This window comes from Phodopus roborovskii, unplaced genomic scaffold, assembly GCF_943737965.1.
Source record: "Phodopus roborovskii unplaced genomic scaffold, PHOROB, whole genome shotgun sequence".
In the NCBI taxonomy this organism is placed as follows: domain Eukaryota; kingdom Metazoa; phylum Chordata; class Mammalia; order Rodentia; family Cricetidae; genus Phodopus; species Phodopus roborovskii.
The window spans coordinates 3,156,933-3,169,572 of NW_026125545.1; the positions used below are offsets into that span (position 1 = coordinate 3,156,933).

The 12,640-nt window shown below is 38.1% G+C and overlaps 1 protein-coding gene across 1 annotated transcript in view; it reads left to right on the forward strand.

The window, feature by feature from the left end:
• Tmem260 (transmembrane protein 260) overlaps positions 1-12,640 on the forward strand; it is a 61,566-nt gene that overhangs the window by 25,563 nt on the left and 23,363 nt on the right. The window contains exons 4-9 of the mRNA XM_051177099.1: positions 488-665; positions 2,067-2,180; positions 5,126-5,305; positions 7,389-7,429; positions 10,522-10,605; positions 12,204-12,318. Coding sequence (XP_051033056.1) covers positions 488-665; positions 2,067-2,180; positions 5,126-5,305; positions 7,389-7,429; positions 10,522-10,605; positions 12,204-12,318 — 712 coding nt within the window. The remainder of the gene's footprint in view (positions 1-487; positions 666-2,066; positions 2,181-5,125; positions 5,306-7,388; positions 7,430-10,521; positions 10,606-12,203; positions 12,319-12,640) is intronic.

The window sequence follows — 12,640 nt, forward strand, 5'->3', positions numbered from 1 at the left end:
AGCTATGCAAGATCTTAAAATCATCTAGTACTTTGACCAAGACCTCCTTGGTCTCACATTGGGTAATAAGATAGAAGGCCCTAAGATCCATAAGATGTGAGAACTGAATGTTCCTGAATAGGTGATTTGTCATTTCATTAAATTTTCAGTTAAACATATCAGTTTCAACTAGGCCATCTTCCTGTGTGGATGTTCAGGAAAATGGCAGGTTTATCTGTAGTTGCTATCTCTCCACGTTTTCTGACCTGGCTCCAGTCCTAGAGTTTGATCTGAGAACTCAACCTCATTCTGTCTGTAGGCTTGTTCATTTGTTGACATGTGGGCATCCTAACTAAAATCTGGTGGATTTATGTGAAGAATGTGTTGGTTATAGTTGTTGGGAGAGGGCTGGGTGATTGTCATAATTTCTGCCGGTAGAGTTTGTGAAAGAAAAATGAAGTCAGCTCCTTTTGTTGGGAAGGAGATTTCATGTTATCTGTATTTGCAGGCTTTCTGGCTCACATGCTGGAGGAATCCTTGCTGCGGGGGTGTTTTCATTTTCTCGCCTAACATGGCAGTGGTCCATTGCAGCTGAGGTTTTTAGCTTAAACAATCTGTTTGTGGGGCTGCTCATGGCACTTACTGTGTGTTTTGAGGAGGCAGCAGCCGCAAAGGAGAGATCAAAGGTAAGCTATTTTGATCAAAGTGAAATCAGTTTTGTTTCAATTTTTAGAAAGAAATGTATTTCTTCTTAACTTTGCTTTAGACCACATTTATCTATTCTGATTCCTATTAGGGTAATCTAGGCAGGAAGAGAGACTGTCCTCAGACCCTTTGTTAGGAATGGAACCATGGCAGCTCTCAAGCATGGTACTTTGTCCCCTCAGGAGTTCAGAAGGTTTTAGAGAATGGGAATTATGAAATGTCTAGTGAGTCCTGAGGGGGAGGGATGGCTTTGGTTCATACACTAGTGTGTGTGTGTGTGTGTGTGTGTGTGTGTGTGTGTGTGTGTGTGGTGAGGCCAAGCTGTGGATGGATACCTTAAAGCAATACTGTAGTAGTGCATTGATTCCTCACTAATCACAAGGAAAATCACAGTTATGGATTATTTTTAGCCAGAAGTAGAGCATCAGATGTAAAAAGCCAAGTTGTTCAGAGATCACACTGCCACAGTCATCTAAAAGGAAAGCCTTGTCTTCTAAAGTGCTTAGGCTCTATACCTAGTTCAGGCCACCCTGTTGTTAGAGTTCAGAAACAAAAGATACCATGGTTTATTTGTGGTTCCCGTAAATCTCCAGTGCTACTAGAGTATTTTGTTTAAAACAACCTTCTTTTCTGACTGTGTTAAAGATAAAAAAAAGTGATGTCATGTCCTTGTTAAGGGATGCAAGCAGGCTTTCTTGGATTCAGCCATAGGGACCATGGTAGCAGACTTAACTCCAAATATAAAGAAAAGTTGGAATTTCTAACCAAGGAGCTGGCAGGGAATCAGTCAAGGATTACTGACAGGAAACATAAAGATAAAGGGGGATTTGGGCCAGACCAAATTCAGGAGATTCTCAGGAGGGAGCAGGCCTTGGTGAGATGAGGGGCGGTGATGGGGTGTGTAGGTGGGTATTTCACTGCAATTGGATGGTGGAGAAGAGTTTGAAGGCACCTAACTTCATTGTGGTCAAAGAGACCATCTTTATCAATTATGAGACAACTACAGGTTCAGTAATACCTGAAAGCCCCCTCCGAGATAACCAAAGTTCTAAATAAAGTTTTACTTATTTAGTAGTTCAGCAGAATTGCTCAACTGCAATGACAGATTTCAGTTAGGGATTATACAGTACCCCACCATTGTAAGGGGCTTTCCGGGAGTCACTGTGAACAGCCTTAAGGTCAAACTCGAGGGTTTTATGAGAATGGGGAAAAATTACCCAGAACTACTACTGATAAACATTAGTGACTAACGTGAGTGCTTGCATCTCAGGACTTGGCTCTAATCTGGCCTGGCACACAGAAGCTTTGCAGGTGCAGTGTGGGCTTTTACTGTTTAGAGTTTTAGGGGGAGTTTTGACTAGTGTTTCTTTTTTCTTTCTCAGATAGCAGTCATTGGTGCTTTCTCCTGTGGCCTTAGCTTGTGTAATCAGCACACAATAGTACTCTATGTTTTATGCATTATACCCTGGATTCTCTTCAGACTTCTGAAAGAGAAGGTAGGTTTTTTATTATAAAAATTAAAATCCATACTATTTCACATAGGTTCAATTCAGCATTTGTGTTATCTGAAAAATTAGGACTTTAATGTTTCGTGAGTTTTATGTAAAGCATAAATGACCTGAGGCTTTGACAATATTGACTTTAAAAAGAGGATTTACAGAATTATGCAATATTGATTGTGGTGGCATCTGGCCGACTTCATAATTTTCCTCGTGATTCTTGACAGCACCTCAGTGAGAAGAGGCAGAAGGGACTGAGAGCAGCAATATCAACTTTCCTCAATGGTTTTCTTGCACGTCCTAAGATTCAAGGCAGTCAAGCACCAATGCTTCATTCCTTCGTTCAAGGGTTGAGTGCTGTCTGTGCTGCCTGCTTGCTCCAGGAGCTGGAGACTAACACAACAGACAGACAGCATCGCTGCTAGTGTGAACTCATTGAAGTCAGCAATGAGAGTCCTATTTTCTCAGAATCTGTAGAATTCCTCCTTATAATTGGAAACCGCTCATTTCCCCTTTTTATCTTTTTCTGAAAGAAAACAATGTTAATTAAAATGGCAGAGAGAAGCAATGCAGAGTTTTCTTTGTTAGACACTAGGGGATTCAGGTAGGAAAAGGCAGGGAGTAAGTTAGTCATGAACTATGGGAAGATAAATGTCCTTAATTCTGTCAGAGTTCTTCTAGAACTATAGGCTATTTATTTGTAAAGCAGTCACTTTATTTATTGTTTCTTTAACAAACTCAGTGATATTTATTTCTCATTATTTGTTAATTATACCCAACCACAATCAGAATTATAATAGAAAACACATAAAGCACATAATAAAATTATTAGGAAATAATTATACTAAAGCTTTAAATAATTGTATTTACTATACTTTAGCACATCTTGGTAACAAAGCAAAAAAGGGTAATGTGGAGATTATAAAATTCTTATTATGTGATTATAAAAAGGAAACAATAGTTGACAAAGAACAACTTTATTTTAGAATTTAGTTCAGTGACGTCAATCATATAAGTCCTTACATAGGGGGATATTAAACAGCTTAACCAGCAGCATATTTTTAGATTGTTATTTACTGGTGTTTGGTTCTTTGACCCAAGGTCTCTGTGTTTAACAGTGGTTTACTAGAGTACACAGAAAGTTTTTTATATAAGTCTTGGATAATAGATGAAGACATAGCTATATCTAATGATGCATGCTGTAATCCCAGGATTTGGAAGTCTGAAGCAGAAAGCATGAGAGTTTGAGGCCAATGTATGAAACCAGCCAGGTTTATATCCCAAAACGTATGAGTTTAGGGCAAAGAGTTAACATAAAAGTATAATTTGACAACAGCCGAGGCAGCACATCTGCTTTTCCTGAATCTGGGGACCTGGATGGGGTAGACAGGCAGCCCTGCCTGTTCCACTTTCAGACTTCTGACCTCAGTGGAGCCCGGTTTATTTTATTGGAAGGCAAGCCATATAATTTGTGTAAAATGTTCAGGACCCAGGAGTTAACACTATAGAGCCTAGGCTAAGGACTATGCTCTGTCCTGGGTTAGTCTACTGATGAGTGCTCAGATTTGGGCAACAGTGACTCTTCAATGTAGCCCTTTCATTTCCATTATATAGCAGAAGAGAAGTCAAGGGAACATGGATAATGTGTGTGTGTGTGTGTGTGTGTGTGTGTGTGTGTGTAGGTACATATGTACATTCATATTGAAGCCTGACTCCACCACCAAACCATTCTGTGTTTGCAGGTGGAAGAAACCCCTGTCAGGTGATCACAGTGTACGGCCAAGGACAGGGAAGCTCGGCCCCATCCATCTGTAACAACCCTCATGTAATTTTCCCTGTTTACTTCTTGGACAACAGGAAAACAATATATTAAGTGTTTCTTTCCATTTTAAATTCAGCTTTATGATGTGCAGTGCCTCCAAACTGTAAACATTCACTTCCCAAGCCTCACTTTTAAGACTAGCAACTGCCTGTTGTCAGATTAGGTAGTTATGCACGCTTTCCTGCCATCACTTTTATGCATCTCGTTTGTGCTGTGGAAATCACAAATGAGATCAGTGCTATAAGAAAACACTTTCAATTAAGAATGCTTGTTTGAAAATGCAAAGAGAAGTCAGCTGCTTGTTCTACTGCTGCCGATCAAGTCCTGGCTCTTAGATCATTTTCACAGATAAATTTCTCATTTTTATAAGGGAAAAAGTTGACAGTTTGCAATTATGATGTTTGAAAGAGATCACGTTTCTCAGTTATTAAAGTAGACAAGGCTCGAATGTTTCTAGAATGCCAGAATTCACATTGTTTGGACTTAATCTTTGTAATTGTTGTCATATTGTTTTGTTTTAGACATGTGCAGGTGAGGAGTTCCTCTAGGTAGAGCATATGAAACAACATGATTACTCATAACAGCAAATTCCTTTGGTATTCCATTAAACGTAGAGGAGAGAAATGTGGAGGTACCTAGGGGGTCTATAAAAGCTAGCTTTGTCTGCACCAAACTTCCCATGAACTGTCCAAAGAATTATGTCATCACATTACATCAATCGTAATGAAGTGTACAGTTAAAGACACTTCCAATGATAGTGATGAAGTAGTGTTGGGGCCAAATAACATGCATTCACTTCCAAGCAGGTCATCTCAGCAGTGCGATGCGGCACGTCATGACATGGTTTAAATGTAAAAGATGCAGCCATTTGATACTTACACGTCTTTGCTAATATTTGCTCCACTCGGGTTTGCCACAAAAAGGAATCCAGGCTGATGCAATTTTCTGGTAATCCTCAGTAATCAAAAGGTTTAGCATAGTATTCTGTGGTGACTTAATATAAATTGAGAGATCAGCTTTAAGCAAACACATTTGATGTTTCCCCTGATGTGTTTTTCGAAGTTCCGGGATGAATGGGCTAAAATAAATAGTCCCCCACTGTGTGCTCCTTCCTGTGCAGGAACTTGCCTTTAGCTCTCTGTTGAAGCTGACTCTGGCCTTCTCGGCTGGCTTGTTGCCCTATGTCTACCTGCCAGTGTCGTCCTACCTCAATCACGCCCGCTGGACTTGGGGAGACCAGACAACGTTGAGAGGGTTCCTGACACATTTCCTCCGGGAAGAATATGGAACATTCAGCCTGGTAAACTTCTGTTTAAAGCCCTGACAAGGAGGCAGGTGGCACAGCTTGAGTGTTCAGTGGGACCTTGGCTGAAAGAGCAGCACATAGGATTGTCATTTTAGTTACTTGTGCTTTTCACCTGTACTGTTTACTGTGACAGCAGTATCCCCTCCCCTAACCCTAACCCTAACCCACACACACATTTTCTTTGTTTAGGTTTTTAACTTTATGAGTCGACTCCATAGCATAGGCTTGCTTCCAACTTATGATCTCTATGCCTCTACTTCCTGGGTGCTGAAGTTACAAATATGTACCCACATTTGACTTAATATTTCCATTTCATTTATTTATAATTCAGTTTTTTAAAGTTTGGGATTTTTTTTTTATGTGCATGGGTGTTTTGCCTTAATGTATATCTGTCCATCATGTGTGTTTACTGCCCATGGAGACTAGAAGAGGATGCTAGATCTCCTGGGACCAGAACTGCAGACAGTTGTGAACCATCATATGGATGCTGGGAATCCAACCTAGGTCCTCTCTTAAGCACGGAGCCGATTTCTCCAGACCTGAGATTTTCTTTACTTGATGAATAGTATTCATGTTGCTGCTTAGTGTTAAGTGGAAAAGCTGTCTATATAAATTCAGAAAAGGAAGCTCACCAAATTAGAGGTGGGATGCTTAAAAAAATTCAACAGGCCTGCTTTCCCTGAGGCATGATAGGGGGAAAATTAAATGTAATCACAGTAATGGATAAAAGAAAGGGGAAATTGAAGATATATTATTTTAATATAGACAATGCTGTTGGGGTTTCCTCAGATAGCTTGTATTCTCTGTTTTGCTTGAGAAAGTAAGTTTCAAAAGAATCCATAGTGGCCCCTTTGACAAACTTCCAACCCTCTCAAAATCTGATATTATCGTTCAAGGCTACAATGCAAGAGCAGTGACTCTGAACAGTGGCGGAGAGGCCAGGCAAGATAACACACGAGGTCACAAGTTCTAGGGCAGCTATTTATAGAGAGACTTCTGAATAAATAAGGGGGAAATAATTAGGGGAGAAGGGGTCTGTGGGATTCCTGGTGGGATTGATGAGGTTTTGTTACTTTGTTTCTTTTTCAAACTTTGTTTACTTTTAAAGATAGGATCTCCCTGTGTATCCCAGGCTGCCCTAGAGCTCCCAGGGCTGAGCTAAAAGCCCATGCTCTCACAGCCAGCTAGGTTTTGTTTCCTGAATGGTTAATCTGAAAATTTCTATCTTTACCCTTTAAGTATGCATTCTATCCATGCGTGTCTGCATATACGTATATATCATATCTAGGAAATATTTCATTATAAAAGAGATTAATAAAAGAACAATTGTTAATTACTATTTGATGTAGAGAGTTTAATCCATTAAATTTATACTCTTGTTTACTTAATATTGATTTAATCTATAAAATGTAGATTGGAGCTTGCAAGATGGCCCAGCAGATGGGGGTGCTTGCTGCCAATCCTCTTGATCTGAGTTCAATCCCTGAAACCTAATGGTAGAGAAAGATAATTGACTCCCCCAGGTTTTCCTCTGACTGCTGCATGGAGGCCATTGTGTCATGTATGTGCACACATGCATGGTAAACATATGCAAAAAAAGATTTTTGCTTTTTAGTGGCAGATTCTTGATTTGAATTCAGGTCTTCTGGTTGCTCCAAGTTGACTTTTTAAGAAGTGTGCTTTGAGGGTACTTTCAGATTTAAGATTAGTATCATCCACAAAGTGCTGAGAGATGTGAGCTATCAAATTATAGAGAACTCTCACTAAAGCTCTATGAGCACAGAAAGACTGCAACAGGTAAGAGAGTGTGAGTTCTCTGCCTGCCAGTCATTCCTTCTGGACCAATGGAACTGATTTTTAACCAGTTATTCTAAAAGTTTCCTAGTTGGTGCCCAAGTTTAGTTTTTACTGCTTCTAAGTTTAGCAAAACTTCCAAGACTGAGTAAGGAAATATGTTGGGTTGTATATTTAAGATATGAATCTCTTAAGTCAAGAACAGTAAGTACATAGTTATCTAGCAAAAAAAAAAAAAAAGCTTTAGTTTAATGCTTGTACAAATGATCTTTTCTGTTTTTAGGCCAAATCTGAAATAGGATGCAGTGTGTCTACAATACTGCTGTGAGTACGATTTTAAAACCATCTTAAATGAATTTTCTATTACCTATCTGAAATGATTTGGGGAGATTTCTTATTAGTTCCTTTCTTTATTAAGAAGTATGTCCTCCACAATTAATAGTTGTGTATGCACACTGTATTGTCAAATGCTTAGCTCTTCGCTAAGAGAGCTCGAGACAAGCAGCACACGTGAGGCCAGTAGGAGAATGGCCAGGACCTCAAACCGCATATTTCCCCTGCATGTGAAATTGCCGTGTGGAGTCCCTCTGAAAATGACTTGCCCCTCCCTATGGTTTTCCTATTACTTTTCTCGTAGGGACGTTGGGGAATACTGTATTCATCACGATTTGAACAATTTTCTTGTTATTTTGGCTTGAATTCTGCACATGTAATCCTCAGAGCTGGGTATATATAGTCTCTCATGACTTCCTTTTGGCTGTCATGAGCCGTATTTTTTACTTTCGTATTTTAACATCCAACCTTATTAGAACCAGCTTAAGCAAATATATGTCATATGTATTAACCAATGGTTTTCTTTGAAGAATGGATTAAAGTTTGCTTTAAAACCTACAAAGATTAAAGCACTTGGAAACTATCCATGTCAACTTTAAAAATTATCAATATCAATTATAATTCTTGAAATATAAAATTTTAGAATAAAAGTGAGATTTTATAACATTAAAGTGATCTTTTAATTTCTGGTTTGGAACCCTCTGGACTGGACTGTTTAAAAGAAAAATCTATCTATATAACTATCTATCTATCTATCTATCTATCTAGCTGTCTGTCTATCATCCATCCATTTCTTATCTATCTGCTTGTCCATCCATGCCTCTCTGTCTATCTTAGGCAAGGCCTATCTTTGTAGCCCAAGCTAGCCTGCAACAAACAATCCTCTTGCCTCAGCTACAATTGCATACCTTTGACCCCCATGGCCAGTGATGCTCAACAGATCCCTCTCTCCCTTTGTTTTTTAGTTAGGGTCTTAGTATGTAGCCCAAACTGGCCATTGAACTCACAATCCTCCTGTCTCAGCCTCCAAAGTACTGGTGTACCACTATGCTTGATATACTTCCTTTGTTTTTAAACATTTGTTTTCTGTTCCAAAATAGGATACATAGTAAGAGAAATTTTTGAAATATAAGTAAGCAAAAATAAGAAAGTTAGAGCGACCTTTAATTTCAACATTCAGGGATAACCACAGTTTCTAATATGTTGATATTTTGTGTATATTTTTACATTCTTTTATAATTTGTTTTTTAAATGAATTCAAGATACATACAATTTACAGCAGATCTTGAAAATATTTCTCTGGCCGGGTGGTGGTGGCACTCACCTTTAATCCCAGCACTTAGGAGGCAGAGGCAGGTGAATCACTGTGAGTACGAGGCCAGCCTGGCCTACAGTTTGAGTTCCAGGACAGGCTCCAAAACAATAAAGAGAAACCCTGTCTCAAAAAAAAAAAAAAAAAAAGAAGAAGAAAAGAAAATATTTCTCTGCCATTGTTATTTCTCTCACAAGTGATTTACAGTATTTCCTTGAATGTTTGGCCCAGTCTTTTATAGCACTTCTTTCTTTGCTGTTAGGGAGAAAGGGAGAAGGTAGAGCAGGTGGGGAGATGGGGGGAGGTAGAGCAGGGGGAGGTGGGGGAGGTGGAGGAGGGGTGGTGGGAAGGTGGGGAAGCTTATTTCATCTTTAGACAGGCAACTTTCTCTGAGTTTTCCCTTCCTTTTCCTTCGCCCCATGTGGAAGGACTCCCCACTTGCTCTTTTCTGCCTTCCCACAATTACTGCTGTATTTTACAACTCCTACATGAGCTCCAAGGAAGTCTCAACTGCATATCCAGCTTGTATAAGTTGCACATAAAGTCATCTATTGGGAAGCTGTCACGTGTTGTATATAGAACAAAGACTGCACAGGAAATGAGTACCACACCCACACCATGAACCAGTCATCATGCAAGCTGGAGACAGCCCACACACTCTGAGGGAAATAATTCCTGGACTTAAGTTGTTTCAGGTGGATGTGATGTTGAGAAAGGAGAAGCATAATTAACTTACAAGAAAGGCCTTCAAAATGATAGAATGTAATCATCTCCCCTTTTCCAGTCAAGCAAATTAAATTCTTTCCCTGCACATATCTCTAAATTGCAATCCAGTACAAGGAAATTACTGAATCTAACCTTAGGCAGTGGCCATCTTTTAGAGTTTACATTTAAGCAACAGATCTCTAAGAATTAATTTTGAGACTGACTTCCTTTCTTTTGAAGAAACAGACCTTATGCCAGAATCAATTTTTCAAGTGTATTTGTAAATGAGTGAAGGTAGTTTTTCATAGTGGATGTATCTCCATTAGTAAAATACTCATTGTATGGCTTCTGTGATTATGGCATGACATTTTCTCCAGGAAAATTGCCAGTAGGGAGAATGAAGTTTCTTTAGTTTGTAGACATATTTCTTCTTATAGAAATTAAATAGTGTGGCAATTTTAGGACTCAGATAGCACTTGAAAGTGCTCATTAGTTAGTAGAAGGATTTAGCACAGTTATACAAAATAAGATGAACACATTTCTGTGAGATTGCTTAAACATTTCCAAAACAAATAATGTGGGAAATAAGGAAAGCTGCTTAAGGAAGAAGATAACCCAGAAAGGAGGCAAAAATCCCTTCTCTTGGCCTTTTCCCCCTTCCTAACTGGATCTTCAGAAAACAGTTTAGATGAATTTTTATTTCAATTGTTAAATCACCAGTATGTCTGTATTAGAAACTGTCTATAAAGTTCCCTTCAAAATAACTTCTCATCTAAACCATTAGGAAGATCTTAATGCTTTATACTACTGTCAATCCTAAATTATATATGCTAAAAACCAAATACTGCAATAAAAAAAGTCTTAGAACTGCTTGACTTTTTCAATATTTTTCACATCTTTCAAAATTTTAAGGAAGAAATGATAATTTTAAAATAGACATAGTCCTTAGTGTGGTTCAGTGTATAAGGGAACATTTTGATAGTAAAATACTTTGTCTGGGATTTACTGAACTTCTTTTATGCCAACAACAAAATACATTGGTTTTTTGTTTTGCTTTGTTTTTCAGTTCACAAATAATAAATATGAAGACCGAACTTTCATTCAACATCCAAGCTCTTGCAGTTTGGGCAAATATATGTTTAGCTAGAAAGTGAGTAATGTTCCCTTTGTTGCTGCACTATGTTTCCCATGTTGAATCTGTGTTTTATATGTCATTGTAGAGTGCTGCCAACATTGTCTTATATTTAGCATAACTCCTGATCATTTCTGTCTTAGGGTTTCTAGTGCTGTGAAGAGACACCATAATGATGGGGACTCTTACAAAGGAAGACATTTAATTGGGGTGGCTTACAGTTTCAGAGGTTTAGTCCATTATTGTCATGGTGGGACTTGGTGGCATGCAGGTAGACGTGGTGCTGGAGAAGGAGCTGAGAGGTCTGTGTCTTAATCCCTGGGCAGCAGAGATCTGTACCCACACTGGGTATAGCTTGAGCATAGGAAACCGCAAAGACTGTCCCCACAATGACACAACTACTCCAACAAAGCTGCACCCCCTAATGGTGCCACTCCTTTTGGGGGCCATTTTCTTTCAACCACCACAATTTCTGTTAAGGCAAATATATATTGTTTCTTAATTTTTAGCTTATGAGGGCAAATAAGGGACTTGAAAGATTGGCCACTTGATCATCTGAGACCTTGAATTTGATCCTTTACTCTGCCCATAGCTAGTTATTATTGTTGACTTGTAAAAGAAACCTATTACTATATAATTCCTCCAATAGTTTTTAAAAAAAGAAAAAGCCTTCTTGTCAGGCATGGTGATGCATGACTGTAAGCCAAGTAGAACCTGAGGCAGAACCAGCATGAATTTGAGGCCAGGTTATATAATAAAACTGTTGATTTTTTACTTACTCACTTTCTGTTCTATTGGATACATTTGTTTGTAAATACACATATATCTATTGTTCTATTTGCCTAACAATTAACATTATAAAATAATGTTAACATTTTCTCATACTAAAAAATATTGTTTAAAATGTCTACATAGTGTGTTCCACCAGGTCATCATGAAAAAATTAATTTCTGTATTATTTGTGGTGCTGAGGATTGAACCCAGGGCCTTGTACATGAATAGCAAGAGTCTCACCACTGGGCTGAGCTATGTCTGAAGATGTACTAGAAAATTAAATGTTCTCCTGTTTGAGAGTCAATAAATTGCTTCCACTTATTCTCTATTATAAGTGGTACTAAAGCATTCATGGATTAATGTTTATTTACATTTCTAGTTATTGCTTGAAGATATATGTGTGCCAGATTGCTGAGTCAGTGATTGCATATGAAGGGCATTGGTAGATTATCAAATTACCTTTTCTCAAGGCTTGCACTAGTTTACTTTGTCACATCACTGCCGAATTCTTCGAAATTTGCCATTTTAAATCTTAATTTTTAAGCATGAAAGTGTGGTTTTATTTTACATATGCTTGATGACTTCTCAGAATTGACAGGATTGCCAGTGTGTTTTCTACGAGTCCCCATCTACTGCGCACCATTGCAAGTAACTTGGCTATAATATGAAATTGTGTTTGCTATTGGTCTGCCATCAACTATTCCACAGAGATCTTGAAAATTTTGTTCTTTCTTAAAAATAGAAAGTTTTAAAGCTACAGAAACTGCCCTATATTTTAAAGCTATGTATATTATTGATATTCATACATATAGGTAATTTTGGACACATTTTTGTTTTTGTAGGGACAGACGGCAGTCTTCATTAATATGGCTTTTCACTGCGATGCTCTGCATTTATTCATTATTCTTTGCTTGGAGAGCAAATTTAGATATTTCAAAACCACTTTTCATGGGTGTGGTAAGTTTTATTTTGATAGAATTTTTAAACAGTAAATTTGTGAAGATTGTACAAATTTGCCCTTTATGAATTTTGTCAAAGGACAAACTATTTAAGAAGTAGTAAATATATATATATTATAGACATATATGTGTGTGCATATATATATACATACATACATACATACATACATACATACATACATATATAATCTCAGCACTGGGGAGGCGGTGGCAAGAGATCACGGCAGTGTTTGTTACCCTGAGAGCCACATGAGCTCCTTGTCTCAAACAAGCAAGCAAACAAATAAAGTGTGTAGTTAACAGAGTAGTTAAATAGGCAA